Source organism: Stegodyphus dumicola, chromosome X1 (assembly GCF_044657685.1).
Source record: "Stegodyphus dumicola isolate Sdum_Otavi_A_Nest chromosome X1, ASM4465768v1".
NCBI lineage: Eukaryota > Metazoa > Arthropoda > Arachnida > Araneae > Eresidae > Stegodyphus > Stegodyphus dumicola.
In genome coordinates, this window is record NC_140780.1 from 237,221,220 (window position 1) to 237,247,004 (window position 25,785).

Here is a 25,785-nt window from a genome sequence, read left to right on the forward strand (position 1 = left end):
TGGAAGTTAGTGGATGAGATTATGTTTAAATAGAAATTTGTATTTCTCTATAGAAGTGAATTAAGTTTTAAGATTTGATTCAATCATATTTATTGAATACTGATCTGTATCTCCTCAATATGGATTGGATTGGATTATTCAGTTATGGCAAAGCACACGAGGACTATCTGCCTAAAGGGAGGGATGCCTTCGTGGAGGACTTTCTAATGGAAACTGGTTCGTATACACGTTACACATGGGCAAAACTACGAAAACGCTCATGCAGCCAGCCTGTTTGCGGGATTTGAACCTCAAACCGAACTACCAGTGTTCGGCGTCTTTACCGCTCGATATGGATTGAAATATATTTTAAGAAAATGAGTATTAGCATTTTGTTTATAGTCAATTTTTAATTATGTAGTGTTAAATTTATAATTTTCAAAGCATTTAATCTTTTGCACAAATTAAAATAATAGACTAATATTTACTAAAATAAAATAGTTTGGTTTCTTTTTGAGTTCATGTAGTTTTCTTTTTAATCACTCATAATTTTCACTGTAGTAAAATTTATATCTGGTCAAGTGTGTATGTAAATGCCATGTGTATATTTGCAGTTATATAACTACATTATGTAGTAATAGGATTAGTGGGCTTCTATAAATCTGTAAGTAATTTTGTGAAGCAATACTTTAATTAATCTATATAAATTCTCATGATTAGAAGTTTTGATTCCTTTTTTTGGGGGGGGGAAGTTTTATTGGATAAAAAGCTCAATCTACCAATCTACTTATTTGTCAAAGAGTAGAGAAGGGAGAGAATACCTAAACAGCAGTTTAATTTTTTTCAGAAAGCAAGTGGTCGAAGAACACTTTGATTGTGGCATATGCCAAATATATTTTGAAGTGGATTTCCTTCCTCGAACTTCTATTAAATCAAAAGCAGGATTTACAGACTACATAATTTTCAATTCATACTGAAAATAATTAAAGCCTTAATATTCAGTGGATTTCAGATTAATCACCCCCAGAATTATCTGTGGTTACTCACTCAGTGCGATTTTCAGATTTGTGAAGCAAAATGTTCATGAAGTGAATCATTCAGCAAATTTAATGCATTTTTTTTTTTAAGCCTAGTAGCAAATAGAGAGAAATTACGAAGTCTCTAGTTGCTACTAGGTGTAAACACAGCCACCAGTGTCTACCTAATTGAGACTGTTGAATATTGGTAGTTTTGTCTTGGTCACATTAATAGTTTGTTCCTGAAAACCCTACATAAAAGTCATCCCTCTGTAGATGAATACATCTGATATGTTTCAATATGTGTTTGAGTAATCATTGTGCAGAAAATGCAATAGTAATATCTAATGGGAGGTTTAAAAAATTAACTTTTGTCAACAACTAAAGAAAGTAATATGTTTTTTGTTCTATCAAATAGTCTGCCAGTTGCAACTTAGCTCATTCAGGAAAGTAATATAGTTCTTTAAGAAAATTCATCTTTTGAAATCATTTGGATCATTCCTTTTGTATGAAGGCAGCTTAATTTTGGCAGGATATGAATATTATTTAATATTGCTCAAACTTTGCTACATCGCTCAAATTTCGCTCAGGGTAAAAGATAAAATTTTTATCTTCTGTTAAAAACCTTTCTGTAAAATGAATAAATTGCTGATGCATGATGCTTGTAAAAAGATTCAACTTTCAAGTGTTTTCAAAACACTGAAGCGGATGTAAAGTTACTTGACACTCTTTTTATTGTCAGGTTTGAATATTTTAACTGAAACATACATTGCATCTTCTAATTGGATATTGTTTATTTCATTCACTAGTATATGCTTTAGAAAATATTCATATTTTTTGGGCTCACAGCTGATTTGATGCATAACTATGTGAGGGACATCTGTGAATAATATAAATAGGCAGTGACACTTACTTATCATTGTATTACTGACTTTAGGGTAAAAACAGAAATTTTATGCTACTATAGTAGTTTATCCTGATTAATATAATATATGCAGTGAGTACTATGATAGATGCAGGCCTAAACTGAAATTACTCAGCTAGACCAGGGCTAAATTTCTAAAATTAGAAGTGCTAGAGCCCTGTGGAATGCCCTCAGGAAAGAGGAGCAAAAATAAATGGTAGAATCATAAAATAATTACTTACTTATTGATTAAAATAATTAAAACTCAATAAAATGTAAAGAGATAAATAATTATTGGGTGAGAAGCACACCAGTGTAAAACTCAAAATTACACAAAACAGAAATCTTATTTTTGCATAGATTTTAAACAAAACTATCAATTTCGAGAACTATCAGACACAAGTTTTTCTTTAGCAAAGGGAATTCTACTGCTTAAGTCAAAATAACATGTTGTGCCTAATTTTAAGATAAAAATTTAACAAATTATTAAATTAATGATAGAGATAAATAATAAAATACTGGACCTTGTCTTATTTGGGGCTCTGGCTGAAATTATAATTTCACTAAAATACCTAAGAAATAGGAGAGAATTTTTGCTTCAACATAACTCTTTTAATTACAGAAAGAATGAAACATTTATTTTTAGTGGAAAAAGTCAGTAAATAGCTCAGCTGAATTCGAATTCAATCTGTTGGTTCATAGAAATTTTTAAGCATTTCGGTAAATGGGCCAGGCGATCGATCTACTTAAACCTAGCCCAGATCTTGAAAAATCATGAACAATAGAAAATCGGAAATATAATAAAATGCAAAAAAATGATAAATTAAGCTTTTCTGTCAGACTCGGACTTCTCAAAATATAAAAATATAGTAATCTCCTTAAGCAGGAAAACATATTCTAGCAGATTTAGTTCACGCTAACAAATGGAAGGAAAAAATGCATCCCTCTAAAGTTTACAATATCAAATCACTTCTATCAAGGTGAATAAATATTCTGTTTGTAAAGAAATCAATCGAAAGTTATGATACTAAAGTTATATCAAATCATAAATTGAGTTTGTTAAAATAATAACAAAAACTCCAAATGAATCGCGCCATATGTTATTCAGTAAGCTAAAAGGTAAAGAGTAACCGTCATTGCTTTTACTGACATGTGATTTCCATACTTAATTTCATTTACTATCGCCAAATGTCTCTGGCATCAGGGCATTCTATCATGTGCAGTATTCACGCCTACCGGTCCAAACGCTACAGACGTATATCTGACGCGCCAGAGATATGTTTTTTTCCTCTGTAGATAGACTGGCGCAAGCACCACGGACATGCTGAGATTATTATTCGGAGATATGTTTTCTCGTGCAGACGGGGCTTACGTTTTAGTCGTTCAGAAAATTTTCCACTACTTTTGCACAACTTCATCCGCTGAAAACTGTTCAGAGCAGAATGTGTTCTCCAAAATATTATTACCATTCCAGAATTTTCCAGACTTCTTTTTCACTGTTTTGAGAATCAGGAAAACAGTTTAAATACACAGCGCGAATGCTTTCTGTTGCAGTTCAAACATTCATTTCTTTCTGAAACTTATAATACAGTAGATGGTGCAAATGAAAGTTTTTGTTTTTGATTTTGAAAAAAATTCTATTACGCAAATTTGACATCATCCAACTAAAAGGAATCACCGTCACCTATTAATCGGTCTGCCAATGGCCATGAAATAATCATTGATGTTGCTGTATGGCTACGTTCCCCCCTCCCTGTGAGAAAGGCCATGAAATGTTGCAACCATCTAGTGGGTGCCGGGCCAGCTTTTTTTTAACGGTATTTTTGATTTACTAGTATTATTTTATTTTCATAGAAAACATATTCATGAAAAATATTTTTAATGCGTAAAATCTTTTGTACTAACAGTTCGTATACAATATATATATATACACACACACCGCCCTTTAAAAATTAAAGAACTGCATGTTTTTCAAAGTTCACCATTAGAAAAATGTCAATAACGTTTAAATTCCCAGTTTATATGCTTGATAGTAACGTAGTTTAAGAAAATATATGCAAAAACAATAGCTACCACTTTTATTTTATAGAAATGAATACTTATATGAGTTCGAGAAACACTGCAAAAATTGTAATTTATGTTCCCGAGTGTTGATCTTCAGTTGTTATTACAGTTTTGTGCATAATATCCAGAAGAGTCTGTCAATATCCAGGAGAAGTCATTTGCCCGATTTATTGATGTGACGGGCGATCGGATGGATGGAAATGGAGATGTCACAAGCTGGTGCTGCTAGACGTCTCAATATCTCTCGTAGCGTGGTCCACCGACTATGGAATCAGTTTGAATCCGAGGATTCTATGTCTAGAAGACATATTCCATGAAGACTAGAGTGACAACAACTGCGGAAGACCGTTATTTAGCTCTTTCGGCCCGAAGGAGGAGTAACATTACTGTGCCTCAGCTCATGTGAGATCAATTAGTGGCAACAGGAACAAGAATCTCAGCTACTACAGTTCGCAGACGCCTGCACAATACAGGTCTGTATGCAAGATGACGAGTTATTTGTGTCCTCTTGACCCGAGGGCACAGATGTGCCCGTTTATGTTGGGCAAGAGAACACGTCTCCTGGACCAGTCAACAATGGGCATCTGTTCTCTTCACAGACAAGACCAGGTTCACACTAGAGGGTGATTCAGGTTGTCAACTAACCTCGAGGCAACAACGCACCAGATACAATCTATCCCACATTGTGGAAAGACACAGTTACAGAGGTGGTAGAATAATGGTTTGGGCTGGGATCTCTCTCGGTGATCATTCTGGCCTGCATGTGTTCCGTGGAGGAAATTTGACCGGTGTGAGATATCGAGACGAGATGCTTGATCAATATGCCCACCCATATGCCGCTGCTATTGGTCCTGGATTTCTTCTGATAGACGACCGCACCGATCTCGGGTTGCTGAAGAATATCTTGAGGGCCACGGTATGGAGCGGATGAAATGGCCAGGTACATCCCCAGAGCTGAATCCGATACAGCATCTTTGGGATTACCTTGGGAGGCAGGTTGCTGCTTTAAGTCCTCCTCCAAGGTCACTAGATGAGCTTGAACAAGGATTACTCCGTGTCTGGTCGGTGCTTCCCATTTCACTGACCGACAACTTAATTGACAGCATGGAAGGTCGCTGCCGCCAATGTATTGCAGCTAAGGGTGGACTATTCCTTATTAGAACCCATTTTTGTAATGTTACCACCCTATTTTTCCTCAAAAAACTGTGATATACTCTTTCTCCAAGACTGGATTTCTCTGAGAAGAGTGCAATTTTTTGTTGTAATTCATGTTTGCGTTGAACTTTGAAACATTCTATGTCGCATTCATTATAGAACTGTTTAGTGAACATGTCCTGTAAATTTCCTGTTTCTGTGTTGCTTCATTCTCAAATTAGACGCAAAAAATATGTTGTTCCTTAACTTTTGGAGGGCAGTGTATATATAAAAAAAGAAAAGCAAAAAAGAAGTGTTTTGTTCTAATTTTATTGTGCTTTCCTACACATTTATTTACGAATTGCTACGCGATATTTATCATAAAAATGGTAAAAATATAAAATATTGCTATTGGAAATCTATTGAATAAAAAGAAAGAGTAAGGTAATAGGAAGACATGCGACCCAAAGAGATTTGAGAAGTGCTTCTCCTACTGTATCGCCCGCGAGATTATGTGCATATAAATGGGATGCACGCGAGTCGCCAATTTATATGCTTTGCAGCAAAGTACGGATCCTCGGGTTTTACTGTCTGATTGAGATTTGATAAGTCGTTTCTTTAAGTTTTCATACGGCTTATCATCAGGGGAGATTAACAATAATATCATCTTCGGCCGTAAATATATCGGCATAAACTGCTGCCGCATAATTAAATTTAGTGATTTCACAAGTAATTTTAGACAAAGAAATTGCGCTTCTAATCTAAGAAACGATAATGCTGGACTGGTTTCCAGAAAGGCAGTGGTTTAACCCGTATGTATGCAGAGCCGTAGCTAAGGTTTTCAACGCCTGGGGACAAATGGAGATTTTGTGCCCCTTGCTGTGTGTCAAGAATGGAAAACATTTCATTCTAAAATTTGTAACATCAATTTGGCGCCCTCCGGATGCTACGCCCGGGGACAAATGTTCCCCCTTGCCCCACCCTAGCTACGCCCACTGTACGTGCACGATCTGATTTTCACTGCTGCTTTCTTTAGTGAGCGGCATGATGAAATGTATATACTAGAGAAATACAGATAATACAGCAAAAGTGAATACGCGAAACAAAACGCAGTATAATTATTAAAAAACAATACACAGTGTTGCCCTATACATGCGTATTCAATTAGCGAAACCAGAGCATCCGTGACAGAAAAATTGCAACTCGTGAGTTGTAATTTATCGGGTTTGAAATAGTTGATTAAAAATACACTTAGTGCAAATGCAGAAAGGGTAATGAAAGTAAAAAAAAAAAAAAAAAAAAAAAAAAAAAAACTACCTTACTGACAGTAACAAGTGAGAAAAATACGCTTATACAGTCCAGCATATAATCATATTATGCCTTTATAGAATCTTTGCAGATTTCCCGCGAACGTGCGTTTGAAACACTGTGTCACACACACGCTGCGCACACACATATGGAGAGCAGCCAGAAAAATCACAAAAATATTTGAAATATCTGTGGCTTTTATCAACTTAGTATCACTGTTATTGATTTTTTAAGCTTGTAATTAATAAATTGACGACATATCCTCTGAATGCACGTGAGTGAACATCATGGACGACGTGTGGTGGCATTTCACTTATGAGTCACTACTGTGCACTATCGAGTACATCACAATAGTGTATTAGATCAATGCACACGTCGTTACAATGGAAAAGAACTAATTCGCTTAACTAATTAAATGTTCACAACATAACATTTATACTTAGCAAAATGCAATAACATTTATACTTAGCAAAATGCAATAACATTTATACTTAGCAAAATGCAATACACTACTGAGATACAAAAACGGTTGCAGTTACATACAGTTCATACATACAGTTTCTTTACAGTTAAAGTTGCAGTTTTAGCTATATGAAATAATGCAGTTAAACAAACAGTTAAAAAGTGAATAACCGTTCAAAAGTCCAGTTAGGGTTAAACCGCCTCAAAAGGATAGGCCACAAGTATTTTGTGCCCGTCACATTTAAAGATATGCGACTCAAAGAGATCTGAGGTGTGCTTCTCCTACAGTATCGCCAGCGAGATTACGCTTACGCGCATATAAATGGGATGACGCGAGTTGCCAAGTTAATACGCTTTGCAGCTCTAAAAGCAATTAATTATGAATTTTGTAAATTATAGTAACCTGGTAGAAAGAGTTTTCATCTTTTCAATAATTTACTGATACAGAACAGCTGATACTTACCTATATATGTTCTAGCAATGCTGAATGAGATATCTTTAGCCGCTACATTAAGCAGGTGTGAAAACTTTTCTACAAAACCAGTTATATGCTTTATACTCGTTTCAACCTTTAAACAGGCATCCTTCAGATCAGGATTTTGCTTTGCATTTTCTATGCTTGAAATTATACTTCTGTGAAGAGCTGAGAGAACTTCATACCTTGTTTTTGAGAAGCTTCTGACAACATCCATTGACAATACACTTGTAGTACCTTCCCATATTGGTAACACCTAATAAATTACATTTCTATTATAAAAGTAACATTAATAAAAATACATTTATTATAAAAGTACCCAGCCAAATACGTAAAAAGAAGAGAAACATATTCTAATGCATTTTATATTATCTGGTAAATTAGCCTCTTTGGCATGCAATCATTTGGATATGGTTAATTATCTTATTCATAGTTAGGTTAGAAATGCAAAAGTAGTCATACGAAAACGAGCTGAAGTCGCGAAATCATATCATTGTCGCAAGAAAAAACAGTCTATTAACAAATGATAAGGAACGTTTATTGTATTTCGTCTCTTTGTGGTCACAGAATTTTTCGCTAGATTTTCTCACACTGCTAAATGGCTCGTTCCCTTATTATTCTGAAGCTTGATTTTTGATTGGCCTGCATATCTCTTGGCGAAAATTACGCTATATTTACAATACACTCCATCCTTAATTTTAGACCAAGCCCGCTAAGAGTATTCAACTAAAAATGTATATTTAAATTTTCTGTTTACACTTTCATTGCCAAATGAAGAACTTGAAAGCACGTACTTGGCTATTGAAGCTCAAATATTTTCAAGATAACGAAGCTTTTTTCCTCCGGTTAATTTCCGATGTACAAAATCTGATACATCATAATTTTTCATCTTGGAGAAAGATCTTAATTTCGGATAAAGTGTTTTGAATTAGAAGCAAAAATGCTTTTGGAAGTAGATCTTTGCGGATGAGTTGCATTTTTAGTTTGCTGCTGAGATTTTGCATTCTCGAATTGTCGCCAATCATCGCTTAGCGACTTATTTGCTTGCAATTCATTTTTCATTTCAGCTTAGTGACAATTTAATAAATAATTTAAGAAGTAATGTTGCCTCTTCTCAATCATTTTAAAATTAGGGTTCCACACAGCTTTCCTGATTATGACACACTGTATGGGTTACTCAGTTATAAAATTAATAGTGATTAACCCCCCATTTGTCAAGCCTAGAGGTTTTGGTATTCGAATGACTCCAGAGGCTCTGTTTTGAAGCATGCTATGCCTTTTGAAGATTCAGAACTCATGCAGTCAGCGAAGAAAATAGGTCAATACCGTATTTATTGAAGGAAATTCTGAGCAAGTATAGTATTTATTTTCTATGGCAGAAATATTATCAAATATGATTCAAACTATAGTCTATGCTTGCTTCAAATCAATATATTCTGTAACCGAGATGTTCAAGTGAAAAATATGAGTATTAATGCATTTCTGAACCTCTGTTCCTAATAATTAAATATTATATAACTTTGCAGTTGACCATTTCATTCTGTTTCCCTTTATTGCAGAGGTAGATTTAATAACATCTTTAATTTTCAGTTAGAAGGAGCTGTAATCAGTTTAACTCGATTGGTCATTTCCACTTTACCAGAAATAAAGCGAACAGTATCGGTCTGGATGTCTCATTATCAAAAAAAAGGGGGCATTAGTTGACTATATAAAAAGTTAAAAAGCTAGATTTAATTTTATAGAAATGTCCTACCTAGTCTTGAATCTGCTTTCACATCGGAAGTACATATTTAGGGTAAATATTCAAGAAAATAAAACTTTAGCCTCTTTTCAATACGTTACATTATTCCTTTTCAGTAGATTTCACTTTTTTCTACAAAACAGGTATATTCTAGAATATTGGCTGAAATGAATGCATACGTCTAATACTGACAATTTATCTATGATAGTTCTTCATTTAAATTTTTGAATAAAATTAGGAGCTTACCTGGCAATCTCGAAATATTACTGGTAGGCGACTATCTTCCATGTACCCTTGTCCTCCAAATACTTCTAAGCCTTCAGAAACCACAGAAACTGCCTACGAATGAGTACAAGAAGTTTATTAAAAAGTAACTCATACAATATGGTGCAAAATTTTAATTCACGGAATTTATCAAACAGTTTTTAGGACTTACAGATAAAGCAATAATGATAAAAGACGTAACAAATAAAAAATAATGATAAAAACGTAGTTTCAAGCTCACAGATATCGACACATGAAATCTTATAAAAATATCTGTACGCTTTAGAAAAAATAAGACCAGAAGAAATTATTGTGAGAGACCAAATTTAATGAAAAATATTTAATAATTTAATGTTTTTCTTCTGTAATTCGTACCACCTAAGGAATTATCAAACTTAATTCTAGAAGAGATATTTTGTATTTGAGAACAGTAATATACCAAGCATAAATACTGTTGCATATTAATTTTTCTACATAAATTCTATTAGACATGAAAAAAAAATAAATTAGTTATACTGTAATTAATTATACTTAATTATATACATATTTGAATTTAATAAACTTTCTCGTAAAAAGCAAATTAAAAGTTAATGAAATTTTATTGCAAACAAATAAATGATTAATTATTGCTGCGAACTAATCTACAATATCATTTAAATTTTGAGAGCATATGTAAATCAAGGGCAATGATCAAAATCCATGAATAAATATATAATTCCAAAAAAATTTTTAATCCTAAAATATTTTATAAAAATGCATAAGTTAATAATTGTTGAGAAGGCAGAAGACAGACTTATCAAGGGGAAGTTACCTCGAAACCTAACTCTTCAATTATTCAATTCGTGTTTCGTCATCCATGTAGGCAAGGCTAAAAGTTAAATTCAAAACCAAAAGTAAAACCAAATGCTGTGAATTACTAAAAAGAAATTTAAACAAGTGGAATTTTGAGAAATTAGCAAGTAAATGACTAGAATTAAAATAAAAAAGGTCAATTAAGAGTAGAAAACCAAATTTAGAAACTCTTGCCTACAGAAAACTTCCCCGACACGAATTATGTGTGTGTGTGTGTGTGATTATGGCAAAGCCTCGAGGGCTATCTGCCTAAGGGGAGGGATGCCTTCGTGGAGGACTTTCTAAGGGAAACTGGCTCGTATACACGTTACACATGGAGAAAACCACGAAAACGCTCATGCAGCCAGCCCGTTCGCGGGATTCGAACCTCGGACCGAACTATCAGTGTCCAGGGACTTTACCGCTCGGCCGCTGGTGGGCCCGAATTATGCATATATATATATATATATTGAAGGATCTAAAATTCACTTAGTTCAACTAGATACTATCTATAAAAATACATGTAATTAGAGAACAAAACCACCATTGATTCAAATGCAAATATTTACCTGCTTGGCAGTGTACATTTTCAGTACTGGAGACATTAAGCGCAGTAACAATAACTCATCTACAGTAGCAACACCCAATTCGGATTTTCCAAGCAGGATAGCAACCTAATAATTTAAGTCAAATGGGAATTAATTTTCATTTCACAAATTCACTTGTGGTAAATAAAAAAACGAAATCCAGCTACTGCACACTGAAGTCCTGTAGTTATTAAGAAATTCTGAATTTTATGCTAGATATGCTGTTTCAGATTTAATGAAGTGACTGCAGAAATCACTTTTTACTCAGTTGTTTGAGTAGCTTCTTTTCAATTTAATAGCAGACAGAAGTACAGGGGGACCAAAATATCGCAATGGGCAAAACTGGTGTCACCCCACTTTACTAACCATCTATGGAAGTGCTTCCTGACGGGGCACGCTAACGTTGTTTACATTGCAGCATTCTTAATAGTTATATATTAATGGTGCATAATTTGCATTACAGACAATATTGACTAAGATATACTTTACAGTTGGATGGATCAATACAATAATTACAATGGATAAATACAGTAAGTTATTTACAGATGTATATGTTACCGTGAAAGACCGAAATTAAAAAATGTCGACTTTCACCGGAGAATGTCAACATTCACCAAATACGTCGGTGAAAGATCGAATATTTCTTTACATTCTTGTACATTCGGACCCTCACCAGTGTATGTCGACAATAACAGATATGCTCTGGTGTAGGTCGAAAAGAGATGAGTATATGTACACGCTGCCATTCCAAAAGGAAGTGTTCCACAAATAAATGCAGTTGTAAAAGCAAGGGCCTCTTGTGCAATTCAAAGTGTCATAATAGTTTAAGTTGTTGCAATAAATAAGATTTGAATCACATAATTTGGTAAGTTTATAACTTCTATTATTTTCCTTTCTCATTTTGAATGCACTGTGTGTTTTAAGTTCTTATATTCTTAAGTTCTTATTCTGAGTTTCAAGTGCGTTTTTTCGCGAATGAATTACGGAGAAGGAAATATAATATTCTTATATGTTCAACATTCCCCATTAGTACATGGTGAATGTCGACATTCACCGATTAAGTCAGAAATAAAAGTATTTCGAAAATATTTCGGACATACACCAAGCGACTATGTGAATGTTGACATTCACCGGATTTCGGTGTTTCTCCGTAACATATGTACACATTTCTTTTGTGTTTCCGTTTGGAATTTGTTGGTGGGGAGGGGGATTATGGTACGTGGTTCGTTGTTTGTTTGGTTTTTTGTTACACGGTTCGCAGTTTATAAGTTCATTCATAGTACAGTTCATAGTTCAGCATATAGTTTATGAATTCATTTCATGGTACATAGTGTTGAGTACGTAGTACTGGTGTATCTATCACACATTGCACAGTATGAAGTAAGAAAGCGGAAACAACTACAATCATCCATGCCTTTTCAGAAATTTAAAACCCTTTAAAATATTGGGATATAGCAAAGCACACGAGGGCTACCTTCTTAAAGAGTGGAATGCCTTCGTGGAGGGTTTTTTAAGGGTAGAGCGACCAATGCCTAAGTAGAGATACCAGGTTTTCATCAGTGAACTTACCCTCTTGGCTACAGGCTGGCATCAAATAAACGAAACAGTCTATCATTTCTCTTAATAATGGGATATATGTGTGTATGTGTTTGGTTATTTATTATGCAAATAATTAAAAATCTAATCATAATAAATTACAATGGTATTTAAGTGCTAGGATGCTCAAAGTTTGAAGTGAACAGCATATTGCTAATATTCTTTCCCCCTTATCTTTTTTGGACATCGAGAAGCAAAACTACGAAAGCAACAGGAATACATTATTTTAGTTTTATAGAGTTTTACAGTATATAAACACCAGAACGTTTGGACGAAACTCAAAATTTCTAAAAACTGTTGCGAAAACAATATAGCGAAGCATCACCGGCGTTTTTTTACGACTACAGTGTGCAGTTCTTGCATACGAAATGTATGTATACAGGAATCACAGGGAAAACAAATTTTACTCTACGGTCAAAAAATTAAAAGGCAAAGATCTGATAGCTGTAAACCAGATCCTCTTCTGAAATAATAAATAATACAACCATGTACCTTTAGCAATAACAGTAATGAACCTCTGATTTCTACTTCCATTCTAGACAAAACCTGCATATGCAATGGAAAATTTGCTATAGTTTGACCAAAAGCAACTCTCCGTTGGCTGTAATCTCGAGCCAGCATTAAAATCCTAACAAAAGTACGCAATAATTTAGCAACAAGGTATATGAGCACAAAAAAAAAAAAAAAAAAAAAAAAAAAAAAAAAAAAAAAAATCAATAAAAAATTAACAAAACGAAATATATAAAATCATGCATATATTTTATTAGATTTTTTAACTAATGAATGCATTCTTATTGACAAATCTTAAGTCTATTCTGATATTTTACTTTCCGCTTCTATACCGGTTTTTACAGAGTATATAATAATTAATATAAATATAAAAAACTACACAACCCTTTTCTCTAAATCAGAATTAAATAAAACTAACTAGAAATGTATTATATGTTGAAATAAAACAAGCAACCCGAGTTAGAAAAAGTAAATCTATTAATTTTTTTTATATTTACAACAGTTTTATAAATGTATTACATACCCTATAACAGTGGAAATGCGTTCCGTGTTCCAGGAGTCATCGTTGTTTTTACCAAGCATATCGACTCCTTTCATTGCAGGACTTCAGAGATAAGCTGTTTAACATGATTCTGTTAAGGCAGCTAACTACATATGCATCTGACCATAAAAGTAAAGTAAGATCCCATCCTTTAGAAGCCTCAGATCCCAAAGCAAATTTCGGAGACAGCAGATTATAGAAGCAAAAGATATTACAAAGATACAGCTGATATTTTCTTAAACACACAGTGAATATATCAGTGTTATTAGCAGGAACCGATTAAGATAATCTCGGGTCCTAGCACACGCTCCTTTCGGGGAGTCCCCAAAGGTAATTTTTCTTGCTTTTATGTAGGATTATGAAGAATTATACATTGATTCTGGGCACCCTTTCATCTGCGGCTCTAGGGTTTGTAGACTCAGGTGGTAACTAGGACCTGGTTATTATCTGGTGGTAATTAGGACCTCATGTGCTTAGGAATACCATCGTAGAAATCTCAAGCTTTGAAAGAAAATCTTCGAGTCTTTATTTAATTTTTATTTTTTATAAAACCTTTCTTCTTCCACAGCATTTAGCAACTTACAACTACATGACATAAATTAAACTTTCAATGCAAAATAGGCAAACAAAGAAATTTTCACTTATCTTTTCTTTTTCTGTATTCCTCCATCCTGATGAGGCAAAACCGCTCGAAACTAGGATACTTCAAAACTTCCAGCTTTTTCCTTCGATTTCGATGGTCCCCACCGTCTGTACCAATCCTCTTCCTCTTTTGCCGCTTGTTGATGACCCTGGGGATCTTCCTTGACGGCTGTGGGTTCTGGAATTGAACTTTCCTCTTGACTTCTTCAGGAGCCATTCGTTGTTTAGGATCTTTCCACCTTCGTTTTGACCTTCTTGTTTGCTGGGCTGGTACGACTCCTGTGTCGGCTGATCGTTTATCCTTTGTAATTCTTCATTCTGAACCTCCTTAGGCCTCCCTTGTGTTCGTTGCCGCCGAGAAACGTAGACTCTGTTTCGTTGACTTGGAGCCTCGTTGTAGTGCTCGTTTCATTGGCACATCCTCAGCTGGCCTTTTCCTCTTTACCGCCGGTATCGGTCTTGTTCGTGAATTCACTGTTTTGGCAGGTTCCTTTATAGGTCTTGTTTGCCTCTTTTTCGATGAACCTTGACCTTCTGCTGGTTGGATCTGCTAAGCCGGTGATTCGTCGGGTTTCTCAGTCTGCTTCCTTTTTTATGTTGGGGGATTCCAGCTCAGCATCTGACTTAGTGGGATTTTTTGTTCACTTCCAGGACCCTGCAATAAATCTTGTAAAACTTGAAAATCAGTACGATTATAATAAGGTTTCAGCTGGTCAATATTTGCAATTACTTGCTGGCCATTCTCCGCCTTTAAATAAAAAGTAGCTTCTTTTATTCTTTCCACTATATACGGCCCTTCAAACCTGGGCTCGAATTTGGCTACCCTGTTTTCGGGCGCGGATGATAAGGCATGATTTAATTTTAGAACTTTCTGACCCACCATATATTCCATTTCAATTCTATTTCTGCTGATTTTTGTATCCGAAAACTTTAGCTTTACCGATCTTTCTGCTATCGGGCTTTTCACCTTTCCCAGTCTGTCGATAAGCGCTCTGCTGACCTTCAGGTTTTTTTCTGCGGAGGAAAACTTTAAAGTTGGCGAAACTGATCTGCACGTTCTCCGCATTTCTTCTGCTCTAGAACTTTACCGCTAGCTGGAACAAGTTTTCTAATGTTTGCGAGAAAAGTTTTGAGTTGACGGGAGTAGGCGCGGTAAAATGACCTCAATAAGCTCGCTATCGGGCCTCTTCCCGTTTAGTAGCTGAAAATTTTTAATTTTTCTTAAAATAAACTCCGTTAAATCATCAAAACTAGCTTGATACTTGCTAAACAGTTCCGCTTCTAGCTTCGAACGATCTTTCACAACTGGATATGCTTTTAACAATGCTGCCTTGAAATTTTCCCAGTTGTAAGTCTCCGAACCTGGATCCCCCAACAAGAATTAGCCAATTCATTTGTACCAGCTGAGAGCTTGACCTTTTAGGTACGTCGTAGATATCGTGATTTTCTGTAGCTGGTTTACTGGATACAGGGTGAAATGCAGGTCCAGCTAGCTTCAGGAAAATCATCACAGAGTCTTTTCCGTCGAATGTTGGCCCACCAGCGGCCGAGCGGTAAAGACGCTGAACACTGGTAATTCGGTCTGAGGTTCGAATCCCGCGAACGGGCTGGCTGCATGGGCGTTTTCGTGGTTTTCCCCATCTGTAACGTGTATACGAGCCAGTTTCCCTTAGAAAGTTCTCCACGAAGGTATCCCTCCCTTTAGGCAGATAGCCCTCGTGTGCTTTGCCATAATTAAATAATCCAATCCAATCCAATCCGTCGAATGTTGCCGCTGGCTTCATTGCGTCTCTCATAGTTTCGACTATAAATCCGAATCCTTCCCTCGGATTTTTTGGCGTCTGAGGGACCTAAAAGGTCGGAGGGCTCAGTGAAAACTTTTCGTTTTCGAACGGCATAGTTCGCCACAATTATTCGGGCGCCAATGTAAGATTCCAACCTTTAAGTTACAGGTAAAAATGACGAACGTTAAGAATTGTTAAGCGAATAATCGCTTAGTTCAAAAACCTAGAAACGTCAACGTACGAAGGGTTAATTACCTTTTATTATTCAAAATAAATTTAACAGTTGACTCCATCTCGGAGTTTACAGCCTCCACTTGGGCTTGAACTTAGGAACAGTAAGAAATAAACCTTAACTAAAGAAGATATAGCCGAAGCTATCAAGATTCTATGAGAGTTGGCCCCTTAAAGCTAACTAACGGCGAAGCTTTCAAGGACCTAAAGTACGGCCGATCGTAAAAATAGCTTAGAGAGAGAGTAGCTTAAAAGGCGAACGCGCGCTGCTCAGAATCTCTGGCTCTCTAACGAAGTCAGTCGAACTTCAACTTTAAATACTTGTTCTTCCTTCATTTGCATTTAACGCGAATCTAAAAACACGTTCTGGCCGGAAATTGTAAGCTGAAATTAAGAAACGACAGGAAAGGAGCTTAAACTAAACATTAACTGTTAAAAACTTAGGATAAACCTTATAATGTAAAACTCAAGAAATATGTTTTAAGGAAGATATGTGTGCAAGTGGTGAACAGAAACAAGTATCCTAGACCACAAAAATCTTCAGAGCAGGCATGCTGCAAAAACCTCCCGATAAGTTTTCAGTATTTTTACTATTTTGCTGCCTTTATTGTATGATTATCCTTAATACTGTATAATTATCCTTAATTATTCTGTATAATTATTCTTAATACCAAAATGCATTTGTCATACAGGCTTGTATAACGTACATATTGTTGTCCTTCTAATCACTGCCATTAATTTTCCATTAAGTGTTCTGGACATGGGCATGGATAGAAAATTCTCAGAAGGAGAACTAGATTAAAGATAAATTATTACATAAATAAATTTGCGTGTGTTTTTTTTTAATCTAAGGAGAAGTAACAAACAAACTATAGAATACATTATTACATCAATACAAAAACACATTTATTGTACGCAGTGGTGACTTTTAGGGGCTCGTAGAAACTCTTGCTTATTGCAAAAATGAATAACTGTCTCTATTATAAGCAACTTTTTGAAGAGCTTCATGTCCTAAAATGAAATTTTTGACGTATCGAATTAGAAAAAAGCAAGAGGAATGAAATGCTTAGAAAACTTTCGGAAGGATGAAAAAAAAAATCACTTACGAATCTCCCCATTTTGGTGTGTGTGTTTGTGTGTTGGTTGGGGTGATGAGCAAGTCTTACGTATTATTTATGTTTCATCAATGTGAAAAACCTTATTATTCTGTAACTTTCAGAAAACAGGGAAAATCCGTCAGAGGAGTGAATCAAGTGTTACTAACATTTTTGAAAACTTCAGGGAAGTTCTTCTGAAGGCAAGGTACTTTCAATTTTTAAAAATGCAAGGTTAAAATATTTCTGCAATTCTAATTTGTAAATATAACTTTTGCATACATAATTTTATTAAAAATTATACTGAACACGCCTTTCCCTGAATTCTTCTATAATTTATGACCCCTTATTCGTTTTTGTCTGGAGCTAGAAAATCAATGAATGGCTCGCGGGATTTCGCAGTGCCCTTTGTTAAATTTGTCTCAACTCCTTTTTCCCCACCCAACTAGAATGTACTGTCATTGAATGTAACGCGCTTGTGTAATTAATGGTTTATGTTAGTACGGATTTTCTGAAAACTATTTAAAAAGTTGCTTACAAGGGTACCTCGAATTTAATTCGCTCTCGTTCACGGTTAGTATCTCGAAACCCAGTTTTACATTTTTTCATTAGGGAAATCACTCAGTTCCTAGATTTATAAGATTTTTGGGAAAAAATGAAAACAACTTAGAAATTATTAATTTTATGTATAAAATCATTGGTTTTACATGGCGTTATGAAAATATTATTAAAATAAAAATAATTAGCATACTACTGACTGGCTTTATATTTTGGATTTGCTGCTATATGTTGCTTCTTTTAGTATGTTTGCAGAAGGAGATTAAAAAGAAATTAACCAGCGATAATTCAACCACTCATCTTTTAATACTTTTCTAAACTGATTAAGGATTTTGCCGCTGATAATACTGGTAGCCCTCGAAATAATGGCTTGACCTGGATGCCAAATATTAATCAGCTCTTCAAATTCGCTTCAGTGCTTCTCCGAAGGTTGCTCATGGTGAGCTCTCCGACGAAGACGAGAAAGTCTAAAGCCGACGACATTCTACAGATGGATGTTAGCGCCCCTTTGGAGTCGCCTTCCGTCAAGGAAAGCTGTGTGGGTTTACCACCTGTAGTTATTGTTGAAAATTACGATAATAATTATTGGACTGACCTACTTAAGGAATTGGAAGCTAAAATTGCCTCGATGCAGATAGCTATGATAGAATGCCAAATGTTACGCCCGGTTACGGATGCTGACACGACGACCGAACCACTACGTAAGGCTCTACAAGCGCTCAAGGCCCAGGCTGCTGATGTTAGAGGTAAATGTAATCTTCCTTGTACTTCAGGCATTGGTTCCCAAAATGTACTTACTGTAAAAAGTAAAAGTAGTGAGGCTAAGGCTAAACGCAAATTAACTAATAATCATAGCAATACTGATGATAAAGGATTTAAGCTCCCTGCTAAAACTGCAAAACAGCAAAGAGTAGAAAAATCATCTCCTATTATTGAATCTACTAATAAATTTAATTTATTAAACGAAAGTAGTAAGGATAATGTTGAAAATTATAGTAATGATACCCCCAGTCAGCAGGCAGTACAGCAGCAGCTGACGAATAACCAGTCTTGGATTGTCCCTCCCATTATGGTTAGTCCTGGTAAGCTTAAACATGAGGAATTTCTAAAAAATTTATCGCTAATGACTGAAGCAAAATTTCTTGGAAAAGTTAATGGTGAACTGTTAAAAATTCTACCATGGGCTGCAGAAGACCACAGAATACTTAGTGCATTATTTCAGGAGAAAAAGATCGAACACTATGTAACAAATGCTAATTACGTTCGACCTATTAAAGTAGTGTTTAGAGGCTTATCCTATATTATTAAGACTGAAGACATAGCCAGTGTATTAGCCGCTAAAGGTTTTGCTATAAGTAAAGTAACGCAATTAACTAGACGTAGAACGAAAGCCCCTATGCCACTTTTCTTAGTACAGATTATGAAAAATGAAGTATCTGACCAAATTTTCTATGTCACGGATTTGTTATTGTTTGCTGTTACGGTGAAGTACGTATCCAAGAATCAGGTGCTACAGTGCTATAATTGCCAGAAGTGGCACTATTCTTCGGAGAACTGGTTCTTCACCCCAAGATGTGTGAAATGTTCTCTTGAACACAAGACGATGGATTGCCCAATTAAAGGAAAAATTGACGAACCCAAATGCAGTAACTGCCAAAAAATCATGTTGCATCGTATCGTGGATGCGAGAAATTCCCCAAAAATAGAAATAACTTGCAGAAGAAAGCACAGTGAAAAGTGGAATCTCCTTCGCAAATATGGTGAAAAGTCAAACTCAAAAATCTAGCTATGAATCTAAGGTTCAATCCTCTAGCTCGGCTACTGATGCACTGATTCAACCTGTTAAGAAAAATATTCATGCAAATAAGGCATCCAGTTCCTCACAGGAGAATAATCAATGCTCAGAATTTTTAAGCTTTGTTAAGAATGTAACTGAATTTAATGATATTTTTTGAATTGACAAAATAAGAACTATGAACAATGTATTTAAAGCTTTTATGCCTAAACTAAGAGAGTTAACTGATCCAGTAGATAAATGTTCATATTGTTTGAGATAATTAATGAAATCAACAACGCATCTATGTAGTCAAGTATACCCTTATTGCAATAACAGCAAGGAAAGTTTTAAAAGTTAAATGTAAATTGTTGTTCACCTTCAGTCAAAGTCTGTGTTTTGCCAGTATTATTATTATGAATTTTAATTATCTTTTCACTTATTTTGTTTCTTATCTTCACTTATCAAATGTTTAGGCCATATATTACTCCATCCCATGATTCTTTTACTGCAAAATATATTTTAATTTACTTTACATGTATTCTTATGCTTATTTCAATTTATCCCCGCCCACCCACCAGTGCCTGATTTGCAAGTAGATGCACTTCCTTTACAGGACTCTTATTGGACAAACTTACCAGTAGCTTTTGAGGTATCGACTTAGGAGGAGTAACTAACTCGTAGTATAGTACTTTCACGAGATTTTACATCTCATCTATGGACTTTTTCCACGTTATGGTAGGAAATAAATGTTGTTTTCCCACGTGCGCTACACAGGATGTGGCCTTTTTGGCCCGGGAGGCTGCTAACAAGTGTTTCCAACACCTGGAGTCTTCAATTCTTCTCAAGAGTTTCTTTATGTCACTTGTTTTAACTGCGCCCTTTTTGTTGCTAACCTCCTAATTCTCTGAAGCATTTTCTTTTCTTTTCTTCATTCCTTCTTAATCGTGGCCAGCTCAACGTTACGTTCTTTTACTAACTCCTCTGTACCTGCTTTATTAACTTCCAAATGTATGGTATTTATTACCAAGGAAACAACAGCATATACAATGTTGGTCTCGCTTTCAAGTCTTTCAAAGCAGGTGTTTGGGAACAGTTGGATCATAGCTTTTTTCCCTAGGCTGATTTAAGCGTTATCATACAAAACATCTTCTTATGCCTAATTAATAAGACGCAAACACTGAGGAGCATTTAAAATGTTCTTCAAGAATTCTTTGAAGGTTAATTTTGTGTGAGTGTAGTAACTTCGAAGCATCTTTGTATTAAGCTTTAGTATTAAGCAGCTTTAGTATTAAGAAAACAGCTTTAGTATTAAGCCTTTCGGAATTGGCAGTCATATTTTAGTTCATTGGCATTTAGTCTCCTAATGATGATGCAGTATTATGCAAATCTTCTAACTGCAGTGGATGAGCATTACATACCATAAGGAGAACCTTCTCGGATAGAGTTTTCTTTTAAAGGTATCGTTTTACGCTGGGAGAGAAGACTTCTGTCATCCATTCAGAGAAGAATTACCTACTTACCCAAGCGGTCCTTTTAGCTCACCATTAACATCAGGTTTGTGCTTATTAACTATAACTGTTACATATACGTAGGCATTTTAATGAACTAAATGAAAAACGTATTTTTATTAAACTTACCGAAAATATTTTTCAAATCCATGCTGTAATATTGAAAAGTACGTATTACATGTCAGAAATACAGCAAAGGTTCAATATTCAAGAAAATTTTGAATCTAGAGACCAAAATGGGGTGCGAAAAACGTTAATATCTCGAGAATAATACGGCCATTATAGAATAAAAAAAAGAGTTCGTACCTGGTAAAGTTCGCATACTAATTGGTTTGTAAATTGAGGTACTTGTACTTTGTTTTGATGGAACTAGTGTAATGTTACGAATGTTTCAGGAACTGCAATTAAACTTGTACAAATATCGCCTAATATTGCAATTTCGCACTGCGTAACTCATCGTCTGCAATTAACATAAGACTATTCGATGAAAACGCGTCAATGAAATGAATCATTTTGAAGTATTTCTTGCTAAATGACACGTTTTTTTTATCAGCAAACCGTCTACAATCAGCAAGAATGAAATAAAAGTGGTAAAAGTCTAGGTGTCAAAATATTAAAATTCGGCCGTGTATTTGGACTATGATGGGCAGCCGTAGAGTTTATGAACGGTTCGTGGTGTGTGGAGAAACAATTCATCTTTAGTCAAACACTTTTCATCGAACAGCAAATATAAGAAATTTTAAACACATTCCTAAATTAAATATTTTTAAAAGACATGACGGCCGATATCCAACAGGAATTATCATACCTGGTATTTTGACATTTCTTTTAATTTTAAAGTTTTTTAAAAAATATTTTCTTGTCTATGCTAATTGTTTGAATTTTTTGTTTTTGCCAAAGGAAAACATTGTATTCTTAAAATTTTCATAGCGCGCCACTAACTGTACGTGAACATTACATGCATGAATAAAAAAAAAATTCACTAGGTTTTCCACATACACTTACCCGCTAACGTTCCCACTCCTAGATTTTCATTCCTAATATGTGGTAATCCTAATTATGTACGAAGTGACTAAACGAAGGGAAACTGTAGTGAATAGAAAAACAAATATTATTATTTGTTTTTTAAAATTGCCAAAATTTTCTTGGCGGATGTGACTTCAAAATAAATTTACCTCTTTTATTTCAGAATCTACCAAATGAGTCAGTCATCTTCCCCGAAAATAAAGCAGTTATTTGGATTGACGCTGTCCGAATGAAAAATATAGTATCAGCCAGTCACCGGTGACTGACATGAAGCTTAACTTTTTCTAACATTTTAACTTTCCTCCAATAGGAAATTTTATAAAATATTTTTTTTTTCTGGAAAAGAACAGGTGCGTCTTCTTAGCGTCTTTTTAAATTTATATATATATAAAATTAAAAAAAAAAAAAAAAAAAAAAAAACTGGGCAACAGGAATTACTATTTTTATTTCAGTCACATAGCAAAATCCTTCGTAATTACTTCTGTATACAGCTTTGCACATGAACAAGACGAACTGCACGATAATCGTGTCTCCTCTGATTCTGCCCTTGCATGCTGAGCATTAAATAACGAAACAAATATTTTATATAAAAAAAAACTTCTTTCCCCTCTTTTTATTCCAGAACGTGTGAGATAAGACGAATTTTCCGTGTTTGCACTTTAGCTGGGAAAAGTGAATGTTCGAGGTAAACCTTTTACTAGTTTACATTGTACTGTACATTTAGTGTAAGTTTGTCATGCTCTTATTTTTGGGCTTCTTTCAAAGTTTCCTATGATAATATGTAAAGCATATAATATTAAGAGGCATCTTTTTAGAAACTGGAAGTAAGACTGAAAATGAAACAAACGGAATTTTAAAGGTTTTAGTTCAAGAGATATTAAATTTCGATCTTCCTCTGAAAAATAAAACTTACTTAAAAACGAAAAAAACTTAATGCGAATGTGCAGCAAATGTAAACGTTAAAACGCGAGACATACTCAAAATATATAATGCAAGAAAACTAGCTAGTCAGTAATAGTTTATGACGTTTGGAGAAGGATTTTCTTCACCATACTCATACCATATTAAGTTATGAATTTACCAACTTCAATGCATTAGTACTATTTTATTTTAAGGCACGAAAAATTTCGTTGTGATCAAAACTAGAATTCAACCAATGTCTGGTTCTGGTAATTCTCTATTTTTGACTGAAACCGTAATTCCAGCCTAAACGCACTAGATCTTCAAATAAGACAAACTCCGTTATACAACTGAGTTTTAAACAGTAACATAAAATATCAATGCGACATTTTATTTATCAGTTGATAAATCTGATATTGCTATTAGATACAAAGCGAAAAATTTATCTCTGTTTTAAGGATATGTAAAGGAAAGCTCTTGAATGGTAGAAGATATGAAAAATTTGCAAGTAAAAATAATGAAACCTTTTATTATTTTAAAGTAACATCAAACCGTGAATTATCGAAGAACAAAAATCGCTAGTGAGACAATAGTAATATTTTATATTTATAGTTAGTATTTTGAGAATAATTACTTAATATTGGTGGATTAGGATGCTGAAATTGCTTTTCTTTTTTAGAAAAATAACTCTCACTGGAGTTAAAATTTAGAAGCAAATTTTATGACTGCAATCAGCAATTGGTTACATTTGTATTATATAAATATTTCCTTAAGAGCAAAATTATTTATTAATTTGAAAGTTTATATTGCATATTGTATCTCATGCAAGCCTGCTCATGTACGCCCGATATTTGTCTGCATTACTGATTAATTAATGGGATAAAATAAATCTTTGGTACCTGTATGCATAATCACTTCACTTTCACAAAGGTGCAGAAGATTTATTTTATTTCCTGCTTAATTAATCAGTAATACAGACAAAAATATGACTTGCATAAGAACGCTCAGACATAAAAGTAACCGCACTCTTATGAAGGTGGCTGTTTTCATATTAGAAACTTATCACCATAAGGGTGCGGCAGCTTTATGTGGGGCACCTGTTTTGTTTTTTCGATTAGCAGCCGATCTGTATCAGGGGATGGGTATCCTTATGAATGCACTTCAAAGCAGAAAGATATATGGTTTTGTTTACATTAATTTTGTATTTCAATAGGAGTCACTGGGAAACAAAATATTAATGGCTACGCATTTAATTTATTTTTACGATTTAGAAATTTATTTTAATAGATGATTCAATAAATGTTTATACGCAGGTATTCCATATTACGTACAATTAAATAACGTAATTTTCTAAATAAACGCTATTTTTAAGTACTATGACATCACCTCCGTCTCTTATATTTTACACATTTTCTTTTCCTTTTGTAGGTTTCAAAGGAACTAACCATGTTGGAGCATTATTTGTGACTGGTTAACTTATGAAGGGCATCAGTTTGCACAATGTTTGCTCAGTTTTTACCTCTGAATTAATTGCTGTATATTATGCACTTTCCTTCATATCTAAGCTATGTCGGAGGAAGTTTGTTATTTATACGGACACGTTCAATGCACTGAACGTTTTAGAAAGCTTTTCCGACATCCAGAATTCTGTAATTGCTGAAGTTCTGAAATTAAACTTAAACTTGAAAAACCGTGTATATGAAATTCTTTACTTCTGAGCTCTCGCTCATATAGATATAAAAGGGAATGAGCTGTCAAACATCATAGCAAAGTCTGTTGTTGAAATGTCTATTTGGCTCATTCCTCCCAGAGATATTAACATTGCCATCAATCAGAAGATCCTGTTTAAGTGGCAGCGACTCTGGGGCAATGAGCTCCATAACAAGCTGAGAAATATTAAACTTAGATTAAAATATAGGCTAAATAGAATCAGGAAAGAGAAAGTTCTTTTAACTAGTCTCAGAATTGGCCGCTCTCGAATTACACATAATGACTTTCTAAAAGTTGAGAAGTGAACCTGTTTTTTCTGTTCTCTCGGTGCGTCTCAGTATAGTAGAGTGTCCTTATTTTAATGCACCTTGTGAGAAGTATTTTAACAATTGTGAGGTAACTGGTGATAGTCTAATCAGACAAGATTTTAATTTTTGTTTGAGAACTACTGGTTTTTATTATTTACTCTGAAATGTTTTTAATGTTTGGTTTAAATATTTCTAAAAGTTTACCATGCATCAGTTTTTACCTGCTTTAATTTCGAGATTCGTCTTGCATATTCATGCGTTTTTTCATCGCACATTATTCATCAGTGAACTATGTTACCTAGCTTTATAATTTTGATTTAATTCAGTGCTATTTTCTTACAACATTAGTCATTGCTCATCACCACATTATTTTAGACGATTTTAGAATTTAAGTCTTCCATTAAACAAGTTGTCAGACCGCGTGTTTGGCGCATGATGACCTTTGAGGTTATGCGCCACAAACTTATCAACCAATCACGCCTTTTCTTACTTTCCATGGAAATTTTGCTTTATTCTGATAGTTTGTTACAGTAATTTTTCATCGTTCCGCAATAAACAAACATAGCTATTATTTTAGACATGGCCCGGTGAAATCTTCAGCCTCGTTAATCCTACCTTCAACCTGGTAACCTGTAGTTCGATCTGTCTGCTTTATGAAGCCATAACATGTAAGTAGTGAAAAAGCAAAATATGCGATTAAATGTCCAATGCTTTCCAAAGCCACTGGTGAAATTGAGAAATAGTATATTTCTGCTGAAACTAATTCGCATGTTTCTTCTAAAGCATGCTCCATGAAATAGGATTAGTCTAAGCAATATGAAGCGCAGTCTGAAAT

The 25,785-nt window shown here is 34.6% G+C and overlaps 1 protein-coding gene across 1 annotated transcript in view; it reads right to left on the reverse strand.

The window, feature by feature from the left end:
- LOC118200659 (acyl-CoA dehydrogenase family member 11-like) overlaps positions 1–25,785 on the reverse strand; it is a 61,410-nt gene that overhangs the window by 6,982 nt on the left and 28,643 nt on the right. Inside the window, exons 8-11 of the mRNA XM_085807207.1 lie at positions 12,854–12,989; positions 10,748–10,852; positions 9,330–9,422; positions 7,331–7,598 (exon numbers count right to left, since the gene is read on the reverse strand). Coding sequence (XP_085663333.1) covers positions 7,331–7,598; positions 9,330–9,422; positions 10,748–10,852; positions 12,854–12,989 — 602 coding nt within the window. The remainder of the gene's footprint in view (positions 1–7,330; positions 7,599–9,329; positions 9,423–10,747; positions 10,853–12,853; positions 12,990–25,785) is intronic.